General features: G+C 42.4%; 1 protein-coding gene across 4 annotated transcripts in view; it reads right to left on the bottom strand.

Annotated features, from left to right (window-relative positions):
* LOC122561487 (histidine ammonia-lyase-like) overlaps nt 1–22,041 on the bottom strand; it is a 45,350-nt gene extending 23,309 nt beyond the window's left edge. For 3 of the 4 annotated variants that reach the window (XM_087999729.1, XM_043713233.2, XM_087999730.1), the window contains exons 1-14: nt 21,924–22,041; nt 20,780–20,835; nt 19,439–19,460; nt 18,112–18,186; nt 17,955–18,027; nt 17,711–17,777; nt 17,594–17,631; nt 8,335–8,460; nt 5,323–5,462; nt 3,081–3,128; nt 1,993–2,140; nt 1,334–1,429; nt 1,178–1,236; nt 1,012–1,092 (exon numbers count right to left, since the gene is read on the bottom strand). In XM_087999729.1, the coding sequence (XP_087855855.1) occupies nt 1,012–1,092; nt 1,178–1,236; nt 1,334–1,429; nt 1,993–2,140; nt 3,081–3,128; nt 5,323–5,462; nt 8,335–8,460; nt 17,594–17,631; nt 17,711–17,777; nt 17,955–18,027; nt 18,112–18,186; nt 19,439–19,460; nt 20,780–20,799 (993 nt within the window). In that variant the 5' untranslated portion in view covers nt 20,800–20,835; nt 21,924–22,041. The remainder of the gene's footprint in view (nt 1–1,011; nt 1,093–1,177; nt 1,237–1,333; nt 1,430–1,992; nt 2,141–3,080; nt 3,129–5,322; nt 5,463–8,334; nt 8,461–17,593; nt 17,632–17,710; nt 17,778–17,954; nt 18,028–18,111; nt 18,187–19,438; nt 19,461–20,779; nt 20,836–21,923) is intronic. The other variant, XM_087999728.1, reaches the window with a different exon arrangement.
* Between the last annotated feature and the right edge of the window lie 3,954 nt (nt 22,042–25,995).

Raw genomic sequence — 25,995 nt, forward strand, 5'->3', positions numbered from 1 at the left:
TCTTCTAAGCACTAGTGAATATAATCCTAACCAATCCTAACCTCCCAGTCTTTCTACATAAATCAGTTCTGCCACCCCAGGAATCATTGAGGAGAAAGTGAGGTCTGCAGATGCTGGAGATCAGAGATGGAAATGTGTTGCTGGAAAAGCGCAGCAGGTCAGGCAGCATCTAGGGAACAGGAGAATCGACGTTTCGGGCATTAGCCCTTCTTCAGGAATGAGGAAAGTTGGTCCAGCAGGCTAAGATAAAAGATAGGGAGGAGGGACTTGGGGGAGGGGCGTCGGAAATGTGATAGGTGGAAAGAGGTCAAGGTGAGGGTGATAGGTCAGACTGGGGTGGGGGCGGAGAGGTCGGGAAGAAGATTGCAGGTTAGGAAGGTGGTGCTGAATTTGATGGATTTGACTGAGACAGGCTGGGGGGAGGGGAAATGAGGAAACTGGTGAAATCCGAGTTCATCCCTTGTGGTTGGAGGGTTCCTAGCCGGAAGATGAGGCGTTCTTCCTCCAACCCCAGGAATCAGTCTGGTAAACCTTTGTTGCATTCCTTTCATAGCCATAACATCCTTCCTCAGATAAGGAGATTAAAACGACACACATTATTCAAGGTGTGATCTCACTAAGACTCTGTATAATTGCAGCAAGGCATCCCTGCTCCTGCACTCAAATCCTCTTCCTATGAAGACTAACACACCATTTGTTTTCTTCATGGCCTCCCGTATGCTTACTTTCAGCGACTGGTGTATGAGGACAGACAGGTCTCACTGCACCTCCCCCTTACCCAATCTATCGCCGTTCAGATAATTATCTGTCTTCCTGTTTTAGCTACTTATCCATAGTATACTTCATCTGACTTGCATTTGCCCAGCCACTCAGCTAGACTCAGAAGGAAAATAAACACTGATCACAAAACTGGTACACTTGCTGCTTTCTGGTACTGTTCATTGATGTGACTGTTAATTATGTTACATTGAAATTAGTGCCCCATGTGAGTTTGGCTTCATGAAAGGATACTGGGTTATCAGTTACACTGTTCATTTCAGTCACCAGAATTGATTTCACAAATTTGATTGTATCATTGGCCACGCCGTGGACCTGGAAAGCAGAATGTCCTGATCAGGAGAAACCTGCACTAAATTGGCCACTCGTTTACAATCAAATAGAAATCTATAATATCTACCTGTGGGGAGCAACGAAGGCTATAGGCATCCTGGACACGGTCACAGAACTGGTGGCTTTCTGTCAAAATTTCACAATATTACACAGACACATTATAACCCCACAGACCTTTCAAACAGTGGGTGAAGTCATTCCTACAAGAAGACCAGTGCTTTACCTGCGATTTCAGATGGATAAACCTTGGAATGCAAGACTGACCGGAACCGAGCAGCTACCTCAATCTGGCCTGGGTGAGGTCGAAGGTCATGGACATCTGTTTAATATACAAAGTGACAGCATCATGTTAACCAGAGGTCAAAGGTTGCACTGTTCACTGAAAGCATCGGCAGCAAGGAGTAACTATTTCAGTCGATCAGTTCATATAAAGTCTGCCTAATGGTTCTATTGGATGTCTAGTGCGTATAGCCCATGTCTCTGACCCAGAAGTTCTGGGTTCCATCCACCTCCAAGGACAGTGTGTTCACAATGTGGTCACAATGTGGTCAGACAGGCTGCGAATCAAACTGGTAATCCGCTGATAGGTGCCATTGGCAGGTGGTGAAAGTTGGAGAGACTCATGGTCAGCTGTGGGATGCTGTGATGGCATAAAACCTCAAGCATCACTGCACATAACTCCTGGCTACAACATGCAAAAGGCGTGAGGAAGTGGTTGGACAACCAGTATGCCAGAGCTTGGTGCCTGCTGAATAGGGATGGATCCCTGCTGTGACTGGCGTTGGATTGAGGAGCTGCTTCCTTGCCCTATCCTTTGTGGAGACTACAGTGCAGTGGATCAGATCAGCCACTGGGCAAAGAAGGAGAATAAAGATCACTCACCTCTATCGAAGGCTTTGGTGGTGCCTTTCAGAGCTTCCAGAGTGAGCGCTGCTATAATATCTGCCTGTCTGGCTATTGCTGTTGCTCTCTCCACTGCCTCCGCACCGAGTGACGTGATCATCTGAGTGCCATTGATCAGGGCCACTCCCTAAGTACAAACAGCTGGTTGAACTGCATTGAAAATCATTTTGATTTGTAAACCGATTTGTCATTTGGAGGTACAGAACTTGAGTGTTACTGAAAAAAAGACACATTTTGTTGCTGTTTTAGTTCACCAGGATAATTCCCAAAAATAGAAAAGTATGGCGTTGGAAAAGCACAGCAGGTCAGGCAGCATCCAAGAAGCAGGAGAGTCGATGTTTTGGGTATAAGCCCTTCATATTCCTGATGAAGGACTTATCAGGAATATGAAGGGCTTATATGAAGGGCTTATATGAAGCCTGCTGTGCTTTTTCAAGTGCCACACTTTTCAACTCTGATCTCCAGCATCTGCAATCCTCACTTTCTCCTAATTCCCAAGAATATCAAAATAAAGGAAAAACAATATTTATGCTGTATGAGAATAGAGTGCTGATTGGTTGTCCAGTGGCTTCTGATTAGTAGAGACATTGCAATGGAGGATGCATCAGTTAGATAGTGATTGACAGTTAACCACCAAGCTTTGTTTAAATTTGGCCAGGTAAATGGACACAGTGGTATGAATTATTTAATTTAGTAAATAAAGTGACTGCAACTATAGTAACCTGCTGTTCCTGGAACAGAAATAAATGTTGCTGCAATACATTACTGATTTCAAACTTTAAACAAACACCAAATAACTTAGCGAGTATATGCATCTCTTCAAGGAAGGGAAGTCTTATAGATCTGCAGGATGTGGGACTAAATCCAGTGAAATCTTCCTTCCTAAATTTAATGAATAAACAGCCAGTGAAAGGAAAACATTGTTTAAACATAGAGAACTCTTGTAAGAGCAGGAACTGGACATGTTTTACACAGTGAGATAGGATTTGGAAATGCCGATAGAATTTTAGTCAAATGTTGTTTCAATCCTGTTTCCTGGATAAGAAAATATTGAAATGTTTTCTTACCTCTTTAGCTTTCAATGAAATTGGCCGGAGACCATGAGTTTGCAAAACCTGATGAAAAGAGTTAGAGTCAAAGATGGTTTACCATCAAACCATCCAGAATCAGGAAAGCATTTTAATTCACATCTAATTGCATAACAGCAGAACCTTGCATTTGTATAGCACTTTCAAGGTAATAAAATATCTCAGCAATTCATCAAGGCATTATAAACAGAATGTGACACTTGAGCCATATAAACAGATATTAAGGGAGATGAACACAAGCTTAGTTGAAGAGGTTGTGTTTAAGGAATGTCTTAAATGGGGAAAGAGACGTTGAGTTTAAGGAAGTAGGAATTCCAGAGCTTCAGGCCAATGCAACTTAAGACATTGCTCCCATTATTGAAGTCCAGTTCCTTCCAATCAGACAGTCCAGAATCAGAAGAACTCAAATATCTTGGAGGGTTATAAGTCTAGAGGAGATTAGAGATAGCGAGGAGCATGGCAGACACGGATTTAAGAACAAGGCTGTGAATTTTAAAGTTGAAGCATTGTTTAAATGGGAGCTGGTGGAAGTCAATGAACCCAGTGCAAATGGGTGAACCAAAAATAGAAATTGCTGGAAAAGCTCAGCAGGTCCAGTCTGTGGAAAGAAATCAGAGTTAATGTTTTGGGTTGAGTGACCGTTTCTCAGAACAGCAATTGGGTGATACCAGTAGGTGTGAGAGCACAAAGATGTCTTGAGATTATGGAAGGTAGGATGTGGGTTAGAACTAGTCAATGGAGATAAAGAGGATACTGATGAAGGTTTCAGCAATAGCTAGTCTGTGATCGAACAGAGTTGAGAATGTGGTGCTGGAAAAGCACAGCAGGTCAGGCAGCATCTGAGGAGCAGGAGAATTGACGTTTCAGGCATAAGCTCTTCATCAGGAATGCGACAGAACAGAGTCAAGCAATGTTACCAAGATGGAAATAGGTGGACTAGTGACTGTGTGAATGTGTGGTTGAAAGTTCATGTGGCATCAAAGCTGGTACACAAGTTGTACACGGAATCAGAGTTCCAGAGAGAGGGATATACCCAATGGTAGAGAAATTATAGGCAATGGTTCCAGTCTTCCAAGATTAATTAGGGGAGTTTTCAGCAATGGGACAATTTAGTGATTGTGTTGGGGTAGGGCTAGTCGAGAGAGGTGGCAGTAAGATAGAACTGGATGTTGACATTATACATGCAGAGGTTGATGTCATGGAGGGGCAGCAGGATGATGAAAAACTGGAGAGCAGCAAGGGTCAATCCTTGAGAGAACATGAGGTAATGATGTGGGAGCAGGAAGAGAGGCCAGTGCAGATGATTATCCCACTCTGATTTGACAGAAGAGATCACAACGAGGGCAAGTATGGTCTCAACCAGCTAGACAACACTGAAAAGGTGTTAGGGGAGAAGGGTGTGGTCAACCAAAGACTGCAGAAAGTTCCAGAAGGGTGAGGAAAGATGTATTCTATATGATAATGGTTCTGAAAGGGTTAATATCGGAGACCGCATTAACTTCCACCTAATCTGATGATGTCACAAGCACTAGCCCTTGATTGCCACATGCAATAAAATATGCCATGTTTAAAACAAGAGTCTCTTTAAGACTAGTCATTGTTGATTGACCATTACAAACCAAACAGGCCCTCAGACCCAGTCTAGGAAAGAGATGTTAGCAACAAAACAGTCCAACCCTGACTGAGATGGCGCTATAACACACATAAGAGACGAGTTTGCCTTTATCAACATTTGTGACTTTGGTAAGATTTCTTTGTGCACTGTGACGGTGAAGAAACAGATTGGAAAGATCACAGATTTCAGGGAAAGATGGACATGGATATGGAGGAGATAATACATTCATGGACTTTGAAGGGCAAAGGAAGGTTGGAGATGGGGCAATAATCGGTAAACTTGGAGAGATCAAGGGTTGGCTTCTTTCTGGTTAATCACATAGATCATTTAGGATCATAGATCATTAGGAACCATGGATCATTTAGGATAATAGTTGATGTAGAATCATAGATCATTAATAATCATGGATCATTTAGGATCATGATGATGTAGGATCACAGATCATTAGGAAACATGGATCATTGATGATGTAGGATCATAGATTATACAGAATCATTGATCGTATATGATCAGAGACCAGCACCTAAGGTTCCATTACTCTAAATAACAGTCATTAATCGATTGAAATCTTAAAAATATAGTGAAAGTAAACAACAGAGAACTCACGTATTTAGCATCTGCCCAGCCACTTTTAGGTGACCACATTTTGCCTTCACCAATCAGTCCCAGAGCAAGATGGGCAAGGGGAGCAAGGTCCCCACTGGCACCAACTGTCCCCTTCTCTGGGACGTAGGAGAGACAGGAGGCTACAGGAGGGAAGGAAAGGGTGAGGGAAAAATCAAAGCTGGATCACTGTTGAAAAATGCATGATGGAAATAGAGAGGGGGGGGAGTTGAAATGCCGTGGAATCGCTCCCGAATACAATTGCGTAGGCAGTGGCAGGAACACTGGTAGCTTGACCACCTGTTAAGCAGGGGCTAGCAGTGATCTGAATGTTTAATGACACAATCCATTGTGGTGCAGAGATGGACATTGCATTTGCATTCCCTCTTACCCGCTGAATTTGGATGTTTGCTTTTTGTGATTCATGGATGAGAACTCCCTTTGCTCATAGCTTTCTGCATCTTTCTACACATGCCGCCAAGTCTCCAGAGCCCCTGTCCTCTGATTGAGATTAGAATACTTACAGTGTGGAAACGGGCCCTTTGGCCCAACAAGTCCACACCGACCCTCCGAAGAGCAACCCACCCTACGTTCCCTCCTTCACCTAACACTACGGGCAATTTAGCATGGCCAATTCATCTATCCTGCACGTTTTTGGATTGTGGGAGGAAACCGGAGCAGCTGTTGCCCGAGGCTGGAATCGAACCTGGGACCCTGGTGCTGTGAGGCAGCAGTGCTAACCACTGAGCCACCATGCCGCCCACTCTGTAGTGTGGAAAAATCAACTGTTCTCCTTCATCGGGATATGAAAAAAATGCCTTACAGGCAGAAGTCAGTAAGATGCAAAGCAGGAGTATACTTAAGATGGCAATCAGGAGGGCAAAAAGGGGACATGAGATAGCTTTGGCAAATAAGGCAAATAAGGAGAATCCATAGGGATTTTATAAATACATTAAGGACAAAAGAGTAACTAGGGAGAGAATAGGGCCTCTCAAAGAACAGCAAGGCAGATCTTTGTATGGAAGCGCAGAGATGGGGGAGATACTAACTGAGTATTTTGCATCAGCATTTACTGTGGAGAAGGACATGGAAGATGTAGAATGTGGGGAAATAGATGGTGACAGCTTGAAAAATGTTGATATCACAGAGGAGGAGGTGCTCGATGCCTTAAAATGCATAAAAGTGGATAAATTCCCAGAATCTGATCAGGTGTACCCTAGATCTCTGTGGGAAGCTAGAGAAGTGATTGCTGGGCCTCTTGCTGAGATATTTGTATCATCGATAGTCACAGGTGAGGTGCCAGAAGACTGGAGATTTGCTAACGTGGTGCCACTGTTTAAGAAGGGTGGTAAGGAAAAGCCAGGGAACTATAGACCAGTGAGCCTGACATTGCTGGTGGGCAAATTGTTGGAGGGAATCCTGAGAGACAGGATGTACATGTATTTGGAAAGGCAAAGACTGATTGGGGTTAACCACCATGGCTTTGTGTTTGGGAAATCATGTCTCGCTGACTCGACTGAGTTTTTTGAAGAAGTAACAAAGAGGATTGATAAGGGTAGAGCAGTGGATGTGATCTATGTGGATTTCAGTAAGGTGTTCGACGAGGTTCCTCGTGGTAGACATGGAATACAGGGAGAATGGCCATTTGGATACAGAACTGGCTCGAAGGTAGAAGATAGAGGGTGATGGTAGAGGGCTGTTTCTCAGACTGAAGGCCTGTGACTAGTGGTATCGGTTGCTGGGTCCACTGCTTTTCGTCGTTTATATAAATGTTTTGGATGTGAACATAGGAGGTCTAGTTAGTAAGTTTGCAGATGACACCAAAATTAGACGTGTAGTGGACAGCAGAATACAATGGGATCTTGATCAGATAGGCCAACGGGCCAAGGAGTGGCAGATTGAGTTTAATTTAGATAATTGTAAGGTGCTGCATTTTGGAAAGGCAAATCAGGGCAGTATTTATACACTTAATGGTAAAGTCCTGGGAGTGTTGCTGAACAAAGAGACTGTGCAGTGCAGGTTCATAGATCCTTGAAAGGAGAGTCACAGGTAGATAAGCAAATGAAGAAGGCGTTTGGTGTGTTTTCCTTAATTGGTCAGAGCATCAGGAACTGAGAGGTCATGTTGCGGCTGTACAGGGTATTGGTTAGGCTACTTCTAGAATATTATATACAATTCTGGTCTCCCTTCTATCGGAAGGACATTGTGAAACTTGGAAGGGCTCAGAAAAGATTTACAAGGCTGATGCCAGGGCTAGAGAGTTTGAGCTATATAGAGAGGCTGAGGCTATTTTCCCTGGAGTGTTGGAGGCTGAGGGTGTGACCTTATAGAGGTTAGTAAAATCATGAGAGACATGGATAGAGTAAATTGACAAGGTCTTTTCCCTGGGGTTGAGGAGTCCAAAACTAGAGGGCATAGGTTTAGGGTGAGATTTGAAAGGGATCTAGATTAGATTACTTACAGTATGGAAACAGGCCCTTCGGCCCAACAAGTCCACACCGCCCCGCTGAAGCGCAACCCACCCATACCCCTACATTTACCCCTTACCTAACACTACGGGCAGTTTAGCATGGCCAGTTCACCTGAACTGCACATCTTTGGACTGTTGGAGGAAACAGGAGCACCCGGAGGAAACCCACGCAGACACGGGGAGAACGTGCAAACTCCACACAGTCAGTCGCCTGAGGTGGGAACTGAACCCAGGTCTCTGCCGTTGTGAGGCAGCAGTGCTAACCACTGTGCCACCGTGCCGCCCGTGCAGATCTCTGCAACTTTTTCACACAGAGAGTGATGCATGTATGGAATATGCTGCCAGAGGAAGTGGTGGAGGCTGGTACAATTACAACATTTAAAAGGCATCTAGATGGGCACATGAATAGGAAGGGCTTAGAGAGATATGGGTCAAGTGCTATCAAATGGAAATGGTTTAGGTTTAGGGTATATGGTCGGCATGGATGAGTTGGACCGAAGGATCTGTTCCGTGCTGTACATGTCTATGACTGTAAAACTAATTACCATTAAATGCCTGGATTATTTGATTGAGGGTCTCTAAAGAGATCCCACTGTAACCTTTGGCGAGGACATTGATCCGGAGAACCAGCAGCATCCGGGATCTCTCTGGGGACAAGGGATCCCCGACACCTGGGAAAGAAGCAGAGATTTATTTTCCATCTCTCAAACAATCAAAATATTTCAGGCTCCTTGTAACATAGAAGAAACCTGGCCATCCTGGTTGAATCTGTCACAACAATACTTAGCAAGTGAAGCAGAGTACAGACCGAGGCATATTCAAAGAACAATTTTGAGTTTAAATAATGATTTCAAAATTTACAGTTTCTGCCACTTTCTAAATTGTTGGTGTGACCACACTTAGAATGTTGTGCATGGTTCAGGTCACCAAATTACAAAACAGGTTCCACAGCCTTTGAAAGGAATTAGAAACAGAAACAAGCATGACTGAAAGGCTGGAGGTTGACCAGTATGTAAATTGGCATAATCACATTGGAAAAGGGTAAGTTGTGGAGGTGATATTATTGGTGGTTTTAGGATTCTAAAGTGACTTGATGCTGTAGCTCACAACAAGCTGTTTAACCTTGTGCTGAACAACGGATCGGAGGACACAGGTAAATTGATAGTAACATTAACTTCAATTCCACACCCAACAGAGAAGCTGCTGGCCTTAATGTAAACAACCCACAAAGATATGGTCATCCCTGTGGTGTGGTTTTCACTTCTCTTGAGGTCAATCTGAAATTTGCAAGTCATCAAGGGAATCTCCATTGAGATAACAGACAAGAAGCACAAATTACTTCCAGAGACATTGAACTTATACCATAACAAGTGTTTATTTTTAATACAATGTTGTGCCCTTATTCAAGAAGGGCTACAAAGAAAAACTCGAGAACTATAGGCCAGTAAGTTTAACAACTGTGGTAGATGAGTTACTTGAAAAGATTCTGAGAGATAATATATACATGCATTTGGAAAGACAGGGGTTGATTAGGAGTAGTCAGCATGGCTTTGTGCATGGGAGTTCATGCCTCACAAATTTGTTAGAGTTCTTTGATGAAGTGACCAGGAAGGTTGATGAGGGCAGGGCGGTAGACATAAAGTCTATATGGATTTCAGTAAGGCCTTTGATGAGGTTCCACATGGTAGGCTTCTCTGGAAGGTTACATCACACGGAATTCGGGGTGAGCTGGCAAATTGAATACAAAATTGACTTGTTGGTAAGAAGCAGAGGGTAATAGTGGAAGGATGCTTATTGGACTGGAGGCCTGTGACTAATGGTGTACCTTTAGGGTTGGTGCTGGGCCCATTGCTGTTTGTTATCTATATCAATGATTTGAATGAGAATGTACAAGGCATGGTTAATAAGTTTGCAAATGACACTAAAATAGGCAGTATCATGGACAGTGAGGAAAGGTCTCAGAAATTGTAGTAGGACCGTGATCAACTGGGGAAGTGGGCCAAGAAATGAAAAATGGAGTTTAATGTAGATAATGGGTATATGAGTAGGAAGGGTTTGGAGGGATATGGGCCGGGTGCTGGGAGGTGGAACTAGATTGGGTTGGGATATCTGGTCGGCATGGACAGGTTGGACTGAAGGGTCTGTTTCCATGCTGTACATCTCTATGACTCTAAGTATGAGGTCTTGCATCTTGGAAAGTCAAATCAAGGTAAGAGTTTCATAGTGAATGGTAGGGCCTTAAGGCTCTTGGTTCTCTGAAAGTGCAGTCACAGGTAGACTGGGCAGTGAAGAAGGCTTTTGGCACACTAGCCTTCATCAGTCAGGGCATTGAGTATAAAAGTTGGGAAGTTATGTTGCACTTATACAGGATATTGGTGAGGCAGCACTTAGAGTACTGTGTTCAGTTTTGGTCACCTTCTCATGGGAAGGATGTTACTAAATTGGAAAGAGTGCAGAAGAAATTTACAAGGATGTTGACAGGACACAAAGGTCTGAGTTATAGGGAAAGGTTGGACAAGCTGAGACTTTTTTCTTTAGAGCATAGGAGACTGAGGGGGGAGGGGGTGGGGTGGGGGTGGGGGGGAAATCTTACAGAAGTGCATAAGATTGTGAGAGGCATGGATAGGGTGAATGCACTCAGTCTTTTTCTCTGGGTTGGGGAATTGAGGACTAGAGGGCATCCGTTTAAGGTTAGAGCGGAAAGAATAAAAGGGAACCTGAGGGGCAACGTTTTTTACACAGAGAATGATATGCATATGGAATGAGATGCCAGTGGAAGTGGTTGAGGCAGGCTCATTAGCAATATTTAAGAGGCATTTGGACAAGATAGGAAAGGTTTAGAAGGATATGGGCCAAGTGCAGGGAAATGGGACAAGCATGAATATTTTGTTCAGCATTGACCAGTTTGGGCTGAAGGATGTATAAGTCCATGATGTATAACTCTAGGACTCTAAGAATTTCAAATTAAAAGTTAGCTGAGGATATAAATTCAGTGGCTGTCTGAAATCCATTTACTGTTTATACTGGGTCATGAGAGGAATCGAGTGACATTGTACCTGAGTGCCAAGGGAATCTCAGATAGTAGTACTTCAGCAGACGAGATGCCATTTAAAAAAGTGGATTGTGTCACCTATGGGTTGTGTCTCAGACTGTGGAAATGATAGAGGTTGAAGGGAAGGCAGCTATTGATGAAATGCATTTTTCTTCAAGGAAGATACAAGAAGGTTGATTTAAAAACTCAACTGCAACTTCTTGATCGGGGTGTGCTAGAGCTGGCATGCTATTGTGAAAGCATTTGGTCCAAGTTCCACTGTGCTAAAGTGTACTGAGAAGGGACATGGCTAAAACTTTCCAGTGGACATCCCTGTGTGTGCAGGTGAAAAGAAAACAAGATTATTTCCGATTGCTGAAAATAAGTTGTCGGCAAAGCTACTGCTGAACGAACTCCTTTTAGCTATGAGTAGAAACAGGAATCTCCTCAAATTAGAATCTGGACAGTGCAGAAAGAGGCCATTGGTCCGCACTGACACTTTGAAGAGCACACCGCCTAGAGCCAGCCCACACCCCCATAAGCCTGCATTTTACTATGGCTAATCCACCTAGCCTGCACATTAGATTAGATTACTTACAGTGTGGAAACAGGCCCTTCGGCCCAACAAGTCCACCCGACCCGCCGAAGCATAACCCACCCATTCCCGTACATTTACCCCTTTACCTAACACTACGGGCAATTTAGCATGGCCAATTCACCTGACGTGCACATCTTTGGACTGTGGGAGGAAACCGGAGCACCCGGAGGAAACCCACACAGACACGGGGAGAATGTGCAAACTCCACACAGTCAGTCGCCTGAGTCGGGAATTGAACCCGGGTCTCTGGCGCTGTGAGGCAGCAGTGCTAACCACTGTGCCACCGTGCCGCCCTGAACTCTACCGAGCAATTTAGCGTAGCCAACCCACCTAACCAGCAGATCTTCAACAATCTGTGGATTGTTGAAGGAAATCCACACAGTCACGGGAGAATGTGCAAACTTCACACGGACTGTTGCCCGAGACTGGAATCGAACCTGGGTCTCTGCCACTGGGAGGCAACCGTGCTAACTATTGAACCACATAGTTTGTATTTTAACATTTATCTTTTTGGAATTATCTCTCATTTCTAACTTCTGTGTGTATGTGGCTCATTTCTCACATTTAATTTGCCAATAAACTCACTCTTTCTATAACTCAAGAAAACCCAAGTTAAATTTACATGAATCTCATTTTATTTTAATTAGTTTAATGCATAAATATATTTGGACTGGGAAAAGAAATCTATAGGGAAAAGGGATCCTTTTAACTTAACCTTGTTATACCCAACCAAGGAAAGCATTGAATAAAGAAGAGAAGTAGACTCATCCCTCCTCAACCAATGGGCATTTGGGGGTATTCCATCTTGCATCGTAATGAATTGAGGACCCTCGCCTAGGAACCGGTCATAACATAGTAAGTAGCTAATCACATTGAAGAATTCTTACGGATAGCAAACCAGAAAGAAGAATCTATTGATTATTCTTCACATTTTGTAATGTTTTACAGGCATTTAATAAAAGGATTGGGGCACTGACATTAGGAGTTAAAAGGTATATGATGTAGAAAAATGTTTACTATATTAGAAGAACTGTGGAAATTTTAGCAGATTGGAAAAAACTAACATGGCACAAACGCCAAATTACATTTTCAGAATCAGTAAGTGCTTTGATAGTAGCTATGTGTAATCTTAACACCTTGTTACAGTTTATTAATCTGTCAGGGTTTTTAATAGAGAAACTGTAAGGTAAAAGTCAAAATTCTTGTAAATTCATTGATTTACACTTGTGGAGACTTTAATGGTGCATGCTATGGTCACAGAGTCACAGACTCCTGACAGTATGGAAGCAGGCCATTCAGCAATCATCTGAAGAGCATCCCAACAAGACCCACTCCATTCCTGTAACCAAAGAACAAAGAACAAAGAAAATTTACAGCCCAGGAACAGGTCCTTCGACCCTCCAAGCCTGAGCCAATCCAAATCTACTGTCTAAACCTGTCGCCCAATTCCCAAGCATCTGTATCCCTCTGCTCCCCATCTACTCATGCATCTGTCCAGATGCATCTTAAATGAATCTATTGTGCCTGCCTCTACCACCTCTTCTGGCAACACATTCCAGACACGCACCACCCTCTGTGTGAAGTATTTGCTGCATGTATCCCCCTTAAACTTTTCACCTCTTACTTTGAATGCGTGACCTCTCGTTATTGAATCCTTCACCCTGGGAAAAAGCTTATCTCTATCCACCCTGTCTATACCCTTCATGATTTTGTAAACCTCAATCAGGTCCACCCTCAATCTCCTTTTTGCTAATGAAAACAAACCTAACCTACTCAACCTCTCTTCATAGCTAGCACCTTCCATACCAGGCAACATCCACGTAAACCTTCTCTGCACCCTCTCCAAAATGTCCACATCCTTTTGGTAATATGGCGACCAGAACTGTACACAGTATTCCAAATGTGGCCAAACCAACATTGTATACAATTTTAACATTACTTGCCAGCTCTTATACTCAATACCCCATCCAATGAAGGCAAGCATACCATATGCCTTCTTGACCACTCTATCCACCTGTGCAACAACCTTCAGGGTACAATGGACCTGAATTCCCAGATCTCTCTGCCCATCAACTTTTCCCAAGGCTCTTCCGTTCATTGTATAATTCGCTGTAGAATTAGTCTTGCTTAAATGTATCACCTCACATTTTCCTGGACTGAACTCCATCTGCCACTTTTCCGCCCAACTCTCCAGTCTATCTATATTCTCCTATATTCTTTGACAGTCCCTTATGCTTTCTGCTACTCCACCAATCTTCATGTCATCTGCAAACTTGCTAATCATACCAACAGTCCCCTCTTCCAGATCATTTATTGTATTATAAACAACAGTGGCCCCAGCACTGATCCCTGTGGAACATCACCGGTCACCTTTCTCCATTTCAAGAAACTCCCTTCAACTACTACTCTCTGTCTCCTGTTGCTCAACCAGTTCCTTATCCACCTAGCTAGAACACCCTGCACACCATGTGACTTCACTTTCTCCATTAGTTTACCATGGGGAATCTTATCAAATGCCTTACTAAAGTCCATGTATATGACATCAACAACCCTTCCTTCATCTATCAACTTGGTCACTTCCTCAAAGAATTCTATTAAGTTGGTAAGGCACGATCTCCCCTGAACAAAACCATGTTGCCTACCACTGATAAGCCCATTCTTTTCTAAATACAAATAGATCCTATACCTCAGTACCTTCTCCAGCAACTTTCCCACCACTGATGTCAGGCTCACTGGTCTGTAGTTACCCGGAATATCCCTACTACTCTTCTTGTCCAGGGTACATGAGCAACCTTCCAGTCCTCAGGCACCTCACCTGTGTTTAAAGATGCTACAAAGATATCTGTCAGGGCCCCAGCTATTTCCTCTCTCGCCTCCCTCAGCAACCTGGGATAGATCCCATCCGGTCCTGGGGATTTGTCCACCTTAATAACCTCTAGCCTACCCAAAACATCCTCCCTACTTATGTCAACATGATCCAGACGAATCAAACTTCTATCTCTAATTTCAACATTCATCATGTTCCCCTCCTCAGTGAACACTGATGCAAAATAATCATTCAGAATCTCACCCATTCTCTCAGGTTCGACGCACAGCCTTCCTTCATTATCCTTTAGTGGACCAATCCTTCCTCTAGTCACCCGTTTGCTTCTTATATAAGAATAAAATGCTTTGGGATTCTCCTTAATTCTGCTCGCTACAGCTATTTCATGACCCCTTTTAACCCACTTGATTCCTTGTTTAAGACTGGTCCTACTCTTCCGATATTCCTCAAGGGCCCATTCTGTTCTTAGCTGCCTCGACCATATGTATGCTTCCCTTTTCCTCTTGGCTAGTCGTACAATTTCTCCTGTCATCCACAGTTCATGAATCTTGCCTCTCCTATCCTTTGCCTTCAACGGGACATGCCTATCCTGCACTATCTTTAACCCTGCATGTCCTGTGGCTAACCCACCCAGCCTGCAAACTATGGGAAATCTAGAATGGCCAATCCAGCCAGCTTGCACATATTTGGACTATGGGAGGAAACGGAGCACCCAGAGGAAACCCATGTAGACACAGGAAGAATGTGGATACTCCACACAGACAATCACCCGCGGGTGCAACTGAACCCAGGTCCCTGGAAGTGAGGCAGAAGGGCTAATCAGTGAGCAACCATGCCAACCATATTTCCACATTTAACTACGCATGTTCAGACTCTAGGCGTTATTACAGAAGGATAATATAGAATTACAGAATCCTCTCAATGTGGAAGCAGGCCATTCAGCCCATCAAGTCTGCATCAACCCTCTGAACAGCATCCCACCCAGACCCATCCCCCTACCCTATTTCTGTAACTCTGCAATTCCCATGGCTAATCCACCTAGCCTGCATATCACTGGACATTATGGGGAAATTTCACATGGCCAATCCACCTCAGATGCACATCTTTGGACTTTGGGAGGAAACCAGAACACCCAGAGGAAACCCACTCAGACACAGAGAGAATGTACAAACTGCACACAGTCGAACCCAAGCAGCTGGTGCTGTCAAGTAGCAGTGTTACCCACTGAACCACTGATTCCTTGCAAGTATGCAAGTGTGGACAGTTTTGCTGCCATTACTACCATCAACTATGGACAGGAGCTGGCAGCACGTGGGAATATTACTGGACTGGTTCAAGGGCATGGATAAATGCTCCAGAGACATAGGTTCAAATCCAGCCATTGCAGCCAGTGGAATTTAACTTCAATTCTGAAAAAGATCACTGGACTCAAAATGTTAACTCAGATGCTGCCAGACCTGCTGAGTTTCTCCAACAATTTCTGTTCCAGGTTTCTCCAGTCCTTTATTTTATTTTATTTTATTTTAGAAGTTATGTCTGGTTAGGCCTCAGCTGGAGTACTGTGTCCTGTTCTGGTCACCACTCTGTAGTAAGGATGTGATTACACAGGAGGGGCTGCAGAGAAGATTCACCAGGATGTTGCATGGGCTGGAGCTTTTCAGTGATGAAGAGAGGCTGGTTAAGCTTGAGAGCTATTTTCTTTGGTGCAGTGGAAGTTAAGGGGGACATGATAGAGGTATATAAGATCATGAAGGGCATGGTCAGGGTGGATAGAAAGCAGCTTAGTAGATCACAAGGGAGCAGAATTTTAAGATGGAAGGCAAGAGGTTGAGAAGAGATTTAAGGAATTTTTTTCATCCAGAAGACAATGGAGGTTTGGAATGAAGGGGAATTGAGACAGGAAATCTCACAACCATTAAAAAGTGCTTGAAAGAGGACTTGAAGTGTCATAACATTCACGGCTGTGGGCCTAATGTAGGAAATTGGGACTAATATAGACTTAGAGTATTTTATTTTGTCGGTGCAGGCGCAATGATCTAAAGGACCTCTTCTGGTTCAATGATTCTCAAGGGAAATTAGGAATGGACATTAAATGCTCACATGCCATGAATAAAATATTAGGAGCCACCATTTCTGTGAGTTGGTCACAAGTCTATGGATTAGGTTTCAGATAATTTCAATGGCAGCCCATTCACACATTAAAAAGCAAGTTAAAGAGATCGAATTTTGAGTTGTTGTGTGAGTAATTTGAGACAGACATGGGTTAAGTGTAGCAGGCTGGAGAGGAACATACTCGATGCAGTTTAGGAAGGGGGTCGGAATTTAGTTGAAACTTAGAGAAGACTGAATGGCCTGGATAGAGTAGACATTGGGAAGATGTTTCTATTAGCAGGAAAGATTAGGACCCGAGGGCACAGCATTTGTGTAAAGGGAAGATCCTTTAGAACAGAGAATGAGGAGAAACTTCTTCAGTCAGAGAGAGGTGCATCTGTGGAATTCGTTACCACAGAAGGCTGTGGAGGCCAGGTCATTGAGTATATTAAGACAGAGATAAATAGGTCTTGATTGTCAAGGGGCTCAAAGATTATGGGGAGAAAGTGGGAGAATGGAGTTGAGAAACAGCAGCCATGATTGAATGGTGGAGCAGACTCGATGGGCTAAATGGCCTAATCTCTGCTTCTACTTCTTATGTGATTTTGAATCTGCTGTTAACAAGTTGCCCAACATAATGGGATTTCCTCATCTTGTGTCTTGATTTGTTGCAGACAAACCGATAGTGATAGATCGGAATGATTAGCCAAACCTCCATCATTAATCTGAGCTCAGAGTTCCAAAGAAGAGTCATAACGAACTCAGAACATTAACTCTATTTCTCTCTCTACAGATGCTGAGTTTCTCGAGCAATTTTGGTTGATCTTTCATTATAATTCTATTAGGTGACCACCAAGTAGGTAATTGATGAACTTGATGGAGTTTGGTTTTACTCATTTAGAAATTCCTGTGTTAAGCTGAATTTTGCAGTTGCTTTCATGCCTCCAATGAAAGATCGTGAACAGATTTTGCTTTTAACAAGACTATTTTAGCGAAAGGTCACCATATCACCTGGTAAGTTTTATTTATACTTCATTGATAATATGTTAAAGCAGTGAAAGGTGAGCAGTATCAGGAAACAGAGAAAAGAGCCACTCCCAAGTCTACAGTCTTAGCAAAGTATGGAATGATGAGAATGGCAACTTAATGCACTTTATATGGTATGATCTGCTTGTACTGCACACAAAACAAAACTTTACACTGTACATAGGTACATGTGACAATAACAAATCACATCAAATTAAATCAAATATTTCTTACCCACTGCTGTGGAGAGGATAACGTTCTCTTGCAGCTCTCTGTGAAAATAAAAGGCTTTAGTATTGAGGAGAGCAATGGAATGTGAACAAAAGTAGCATCACATTAGAACATACTCACTTGAGCTTCTCAATGGGGATAACAGTCCTGGCAAACTTCCCAAAACCTGTGTTTATTCCATACACCACTGTAAATTGAAACAAATTATAGGTAATGGCATACACAACAAACACAGGTTAATTCTAAATTTGCTCCATAAAATCTCTGTTGATTATCCAATGATTTCACACACTGGATGGCAGGACATGCATCAAAATTCAAGTCAATTTATCACACACAAGTTTTAAGTGAAATAATATGTCACCTTGTTCTTTATTGATGATTTTTTCTACAAGGTCCCTTGATTCATTGACCCTCCTTTCAGCTTCTGGGGTAAGCTAAAAGATACAGGCATTTGTGTAATGACATGTTGTGGTATATTTTTGTAGACCACTTGAAATGGGGGTGGATTTCTATCTTACCTTGATTTTGTAGCATGCTTTACCGAGCTGAACAAGCTGTTCTGTCGTTAAACTATTTCCATCCAAGGAAATGTACTATGAACAAATAGGGAAAGATCATTCAAAAGATGAACTGTAATCTGCTGTCATAGACAAGTTATTATTGTTCTAGGTTCATCTTCACCAGAATTATCCTCTTGTTTGGGTTTGAGTTATAAAGAGAGACTGGATAGCCTGGGATTTTTCACACAGGAATGTAAGAGGTTGAGGGGTGATCTTATAGTGGTTTAGAAAATCATGACAGGCATGGATAAGATGAATAACAAAGGTCTTTTTCCCAAAGTCGGGAAGTTCAAAACCAGGGTGAGAGGAGAAAGAAAAGGGACCTGAGGGGCAACTTTTTCTCACAGAAGGTGGTTCATATGTGGAATGAACTGACAGAGGAAGTGGTAGATGCAGGTATAGTTGCAGCATTTAAAAGATGTTTGGACACGTACATGAATAGAAAAGGTTTAGAAGGATATGGGCCAACTGCAGGTAAAGGAGACTATTTGTTTGGGAAATTTGTTCAGTGCTGAAGGGTCTGTTTCCATCATTTACTATATTGCAGTGTGTCGTGATAGTGTCAAATCGTACAACCCCAGTCTGTGGATTCGAATCCCACCATGGCAGATGGTGAAATTTGAATTCAATTTAAAAATCTGGAATTAAAAACTAACCAAATAGTAAGTCACTGTCGATGTTGTAAAAACTCACCTGAACCACTAATGTCTTTTAGGGAAGGAAATCTGCCATCCTTCCCCAGCCTGGTCTATATGTTACTCCAGACCCACAGCAATGTGATTGACCCTTAATTGCCCTCTGAAATATCAAACCACTCAAATCATAGGGCAATTAGGGATGAGCAATACTGTAAATGCTGGCTCAGCCAATGATACCCACATTCAATGAACGGGCAGCACAGTGGCACAGTGGTTAGCACTGCTGCCTCACAGCGCCAGAGACCTGGGTTCAATTCCCGCCTCAGGCGACTGACTGTGTGGAGTTTGCACGTTCTCCCCGTGTCAGCGTGGGTTTCCTCCGGGTGCTCCGGTTTCCTCCCACAGTCCAAAGATGTGCAGGTTAGGTGAATTGACCATGCTAAATTTCCCCTAGTGTTAGGTAAGGGGTAAATGTAGGGGTATGGGTGGGTTGCGCTTTGGCGGGGCGGTGTGGACTTGTTGGGCCGAAGGGCCTGTTTCCACACTGTAAGTAATCTAATCTAAACATTATTGCATGTTGATGTTTAAATCTAAATCTCAAACAGGCATACATTTAAAGGGGGAATTCAAATGCCAAAATCACTCACCTGCTGAGGCTCCTGATATTGTCTGCATTTTGTTAAGAATATATACAATCAAATCATCAGCTCAGCTATTTACAATCTATACTCATGACTTAGACAAACAGAACATATTATATAAATTTGGATATGGGCCAAGTGCAGGAAGGCAGGACTAATTTATTTTGGGATTATGGTTGGTTTGGATTGGTTGGACTGAAGGGTTTCATGCTATATGACTCTATGACACAATAACAAGAGTACTCTATCTAAGTTGACCGACACAAGGCTGTTAGGGAGGATGCAGGTTAAGTGAGTGGACAGCAAATTGGCAGATGGAGTGTAATTTGGGGAAGTATGAAGTGATTAACTTTAGTGTTAAAAATAGAAAAGGAGAATTTCTTTTCGATGTAAGGAAGACAAATATCATGTTTGAAGAGAAAATGAGGTCTGCAGATGCTGGAGATCAGAGATGGAAATGTGTTGCTGGAGAAGCGCAGCAGGTCAGGCAGCATCTAGGGAACAGGAGAATCGACGTTTCGGGCATTAGCCCTTCTTCAGGAATCTGTTTGCCCATTTATTACAAAGGGATTGGAGTGCAAGAAAGAAAACATTTTGCTACAACTGCACAGGATGTTGGTGAGACCACAGCTGGGCAGACGTTCCATTTCCAGTTTCATTTGAGCCCTTTTTCAAGAAAAACTTGATCAGCAGTGAGGGTATCTTCCTAGAGACTACATCAGTACTAATAAGTAGCTTACACCACCTATTTTCCATGGAATCAGCTTTTTTATTGGAGTGTCAATGTGTTGTCATCCTTAAGTCTGATGCAGATGGAATTTCATGCTCCCTAACATTTTAACCAATCTGTTCCACATACTGTTTCACTGGGTACAACCTCTATGTAACATTACACAATTAACTGGACTGTTTCTAATTGGATAGATATTTTAAAGATGCAATGATCTGAATAGACTAGTCCTCTGCTAAATCATTCAATGATTCCACAAGCTGATAACATGTGAAAATTACATTTGTCACACAAGGCATGTTCAATGAATGGAACTGATATAATGATAGAATAGTGGCTACTTAAATGAAGTGATAGATGTTAAAATGAGAGGCTTGGAGGAACTTTCCAGATGGGCCAAATGGCCTTCCATATTTCAATTATCTGATGATTTATATGATTACACAAATTGAAATACCATTAGACAAAATCCTTAGTGAAATAGACTTTTATATTAATTACTGTTAAGTGCAACTTCTAAAAAAGAACAGGCACAAAGCAAAGCAAGCCAAATCCTACAGTGAAACAACTGGAGGAGGTTCCCTGAACATTTGAGATAAAACCAATGGAAAGGATACACAGAGGCCATGTCAGACATCAGTGAATCAGGTTTGTCAAGTGTCCCCTTGGTGAACTGTGATGGAGAAAATGAGAACACCACAATTAATGATGGTAAAACCTGTCTGACTGTTGTCACATGCAAATGTTAATGATATAAAAATGTATTCTGACATTATACAGTCACATGCTATTGAGAGGAATGGAACACCTTTAGGGAAGAGCTGTCAGTTTGTAAATGAAAAGGCTCGCAGGAATTCTGGGTTGTCGGTAGAAACTCTTAGATGAGGCAGGGACAGAGATGCAGCAGACTTCAGGACTAAAACAGTGCAGAGTTGATAAAATGTGGAGCTGGAAAAAACACAGCAGGTCAAGCAACATCAGAGCAGCGGGAGAGTCGGCGTTTCAGGCGGGACACTTCATCAGGTCGGGGAGGGGGAAGAGTGTGAGAAATAAATAGGAGGAGGGGGCTGCTGCGGAAGGTAGATCGGATGGCAATAGGTGGATGCAAGTCAGAGGTGATTGTGATTGGTCAGTTGGAAGGTTGGAGTGGATAGCTGGGAAAGAAGATGGACAGGTTAGGTCAGGGGTGGGGTGGAGAGGAGGGCCGGACCTGGGATGAGGTGGGAGGGTTGGAGAGATTTGGAAGCTGGTGAATTCTATATTGACGCCACAAGGTTGTAAGCTCCCCAGCTTCCAAGCTGTCCCACCACCAACCACCACCCCTCCCCCCACCTCATCCAACCCTCTGGGAGGTCCAGCCATCCCTCTCCTCACTGCCCTCCTTGACCTGACCTAACCTGCTCAGCATTTGCAATCCTCACTATCTACAAGTTGGCTGAACTTTAATATTAGAGTAGGCACAATGTGCAAAGACATGGGATTGTATCCATGGTAGCAACAAACTCTTTGGAGGCAATTGTGCGAAATGCTACAATACCTTTAATGCTACCAAATGTCCAATCTCAGTTATTCTAAACCAGTGAATGAAAGGAGAACCTTAATGTTTATTTTGTCATGGAATTACTTACCAATCTGGATGAAATTGTTGTTTTCTAGAATGCCCCCAATGGGTCCTCAGGATCCACAAGACTGAGTCCCTGACACCATCTGACAGAGAACTTTGTGTCATCTATGCAGTACAGATCACCACAGTACACTTACCTCTCTCTGACAGCCTCACGTCCCGACCAGTGAATATTAAGAAAAGGGTCTTTACAGAGAATGACTATCCATTCCTGTCTCTTATGCACAGTGAATCAAAGCATTTCTACAACGATCATCAGAGTTTCTGGGGAGGATTTTCAAACATAACCCAATTATAATTTATAAAAGCTTCTGTCAATGAATCTTAAAACAGATCAGTTTTTGCCGTAAAATCTAATACTTTACTAATTACTTCAAATACTTATTTTCATTTAATCTGTGAACACCAGTTGGACAGAATCAGTTTGGCTTTAATTTACTCAGAATTAGGTTAAAACCTAATTTATTATATTTTGGGTGTTACCATTGACAGAGTTACTGTGACATAGCTTAAAATAACATGACTTTTGATTATCCAGTGAGGGGCTAAAGTATGTAAATGCTACAATCAGTTGAGGAGGGCCTTTAGGCTCCTCTCTTTTTAACCCTCTCTTTGTCAGTTGCACAAAAACAATTATTCTCAGCATACAGCTATCATTTCAATTAAAACATAATTAACGAGGTCAAAATGTAGGAGTAGATTACGTGGTTTACTTGAGGGAAGAATTTTATAACTCAGTAACCCTGAAAAAAAAACAAAAATACAACTTTAAACATGACACATGCAAATACAGGCACTAAGTTTATAAACAAGAATGTAACTTCTATGGGTAGGAAGAATAGTCTATACAGTTTATAAAACGTCGTTGACGCATTAGATTTTAAACCTGTTGCTTGTTAACTTGTCTTCTGTAGCAGTGCTGACATCTGTAGATCTTGGGTTCTTGGTAAATGGTTGTTCCAAGTTGCCTTTTCAGCAGACAATGACTTCAGCCTTGACTGACAAGGACACAGGCTTGTAGCGTCCTGGCTGTTATCAGTACATTGACTTTCCGTACTTTGCTGCACAACTTATATAGTCTTGCTCCTGTCTCTTCAACCAGCAGGTATAATCTGCAGACAACCTTTCTTCTGTCAGTACGTTAATTTATCATGCAAGTGTTAATTAAACAAGATTTGGAGATGCCGGTGTTGGACTGGGGTGTACAAAGTTAAAAATCACACAACACCAGGTTATTGTCCAACAGGTTTAATTGGAAGCACACTACTTTCGGAGCGACGCTCCTTCATCAGGTGATAGTGGAGGGCTCGATCGTAACACAGAATTTATAGCAAAAATTTGCAGTGTGATGTAACTGAAATTATACATTGAAAAATTGATTGTCTGTTAAGCCTTTCATCTGTTAGAATACAGTGATAGTTTCACTTCTTTCATGTATAAATCACAAAACCTTTTTTTTAAAGTTGCATTCTCAGGTTGGCTGTTAACAATGGTGATAGCTAGACAATATGTTGAAGGTGTTAGCCCCCTGTGTTCTCTGTCTATGACCTGATGTTTAGATTGATTCTAATCTAAAAAGTGAGATAACAGAGTTTTACATAAATTCATGCAGTTTTTGAGCTCAGAGTTCTACATGAATGTATGTAGTTTTTGAGCAAAGTGCAATGTAACTCTACAAGTACAAATTCACCACACAAAATATATGTGTGCATGTGGGTCTTTGTCTGTCTGTGTGTGTGTGTCTGTCTGGGGTGGGCGTTGTGAGTGTGAGAAAGTGTGTGTGTGTGTGTGTGTAGTGAGTGCAGAGTGTCTTAAGTCTGTGAGGGGGTGCATGTGTGGGAGTGTGTGTGTCTATAAGGGTGTGTGTGAGTGTCTGTGTGCGTGTCTGTATGTACCTGTGTCCGTATGTGTGTGTAGGAATATCTGTGTGTGTGTGTGTGTGTGTGTATCACACATGCACCCCCTCACAGACTTGCAGAGTTACATTGCACTTTGCTCAAAAACTGCATACATTCATGTAGAACTCTGAGCTCAAAAACTGCATGAATTTATGTAAAACTCTGTTATCTCACTTTTTAGATTAGAATCAATCTAAACATCAGGTCATAGACAGAGAACACAGGGGGCTAACACCTTCAACATATTGTCTAGCTATCACGATCGAGCCCTCCACAATCACCTGATGAAGGAGCGTCGCTCCGAAAGCTAGTGTGCTTCCAATTAAACCTGTTGGACTATAACTTGGTGTTGTGTGATTTTTCACTTAATTAAACAAGAGGAGCACATTTTTGAACACTGATTCAGTTAGCTATTGTCAATCTTTAGGTAAGGTAATAACCTCACTGCATTCTCATTTGATTTATTCCATATGGGTTCTTTCGACTTTCCTTAATCTATCGTCAGGTGATCACAGCAGCTACATTAGGTCAGTATGTGTCCATTCTCAAACCATTTTAGGTCATGAAAGGTTTGAGGTACAATAATCAGGTAATGGGAAAGTGAATATTAATAGTCCATTTTTTATTCCAATCGTAACAATGAGTGCTGAAGGATTGCACCTGTTGGTGAACATCACAACAGCATGTCTTTGAGACATTTGCTTTATTAAAACAATATAAAGTGCTTCACAGAGGTAAAAAACTGACTAAGCTAAGAGCATTTCTAAAACCTTCACCAAAGAGATAGAATTCAAGAAGTAAGAAAGTTAATGTTGGAAATAGTCAGTCAAAGATTTAACCTTTCAACAAGACTGGGAGAAGCTGGAGATGGAACAGGTTTTGAGCAATCGAAGGTGGTGGGCTGGAGGGGGAGTGGAATTCAATGGAAAGTCTACAATCTGTCCTGTTGGGTAGCAGAGATGGTGGTGCTGGAAAAACACAGCAGGTCAGGCAGCATCCGAGGAGCAGAATTCCTGATGAAGGGCTTACACCCAAAATGTCGATTCTCCTGCTCCTCAGATGCTGCCCTATCTGCTGTGCTTTTCCAGCACCACACTCTCAACTTTGATCTCCAGTATCTGCAATCCTCACTTTCTCCTTAGGCAGGACTGTGGTAACATTACCGTTAATGTCTACCTATTCCACCAGCTTTGAAGTATAGAGAGCAGGGGATGTCCAAGACACTAGAGTTGAGATATTTCATTCATCATATTGGATGCGCGGTGCCCGATTCCTGATGAAGGGCTTATGTCCGAAACGTCGAGTCTCCTGCTCCTTGGATGCTGCCTGAATGGTCGTGCTTTTCCAGCACCAGACTCTTCAACATCATAGTGGATGTGGGAAGATTAATGAGTTGGAAATGGAAACTGTCTCTCAGCCTCAGGTAGTCCATGGACCAATAACTCAAAGGCATTCCGAGCACGTCCACACTTTTCTGAATTGACTAGCATTGGAGGAGATAAAATACTTGTGATCACTCAAATTCAGCAATTGAATGTAAGCAGCTTGTTTTTGGAGATAAAGAGGTTTCAGTAAGAAATGTTTACTGCAAGAAATAGACTCTCTTAGTCCTTCAGATTCTCTTCTACACGAGGTGTAGCTTCTGTTTATTTGTCAGAAGAAGATTATCTCATTTTTGCTTTGCAAATGTAGGAAGGTATTTCATCACAACTACATTCAGAATAGAGGAGGTAATTAAATAATTCAAATTAAATGGTTCTGTCATACTGATTTAGGCAAAAGGTACATGTCACTGAAGTGTGAGGGATTAAGGAAAGTGAGTGAAAGTAAATAATGGCACATATGGAAGAGCTGGGGGATCAGATTCAAATGTAACAATCCAATAATGGGGATCATCAATTTGAACCTCCTACTGCTAATGGACTTTTATTCATTCTTCTTATATCTGGTAAGCCCCAATTTATTGTCCATCCATATGCCTCTCATCCTGAAAGTGATGGGTCATTTTCTTGAACCACTGCTGTTCAGGTAGTCAAAGGCATTTCTTCCTTCCTCCCTTGGGCTTGTGACCCCACCAAACAAACTCTTGTTTCCAGGACTTTCACTGATGATGTTTCCTCTGGAGGTCTTCCTTCAATCTCAGACAACCTTCTCATACCTCCATCTGAACACTCAGAAACAGGAATGCCCACTATTCTGTTTCTGCACAACTGAGTGGATTTCTTTCTATCTGATTCTAACTCTCCTTTTCTCCCCTTTTCCAGACTCTTCCCACCCATATCTGTAATTTTTTTACTATCCATCATTAATA

Source organism: Chiloscyllium plagiosum, unplaced genomic scaffold (assembly GCF_037043375.1).
Source record: "Chiloscyllium plagiosum isolate Xiang-an unplaced genomic scaffold, Cpla_swu_hap1 HiC_scaffold_23, whole genome shotgun sequence".
Lineage (NCBI taxonomy): Eukaryota > Metazoa > Chordata > Chondrichthyes > Orectolobiformes > Hemiscylliidae > Chiloscyllium > Chiloscyllium plagiosum.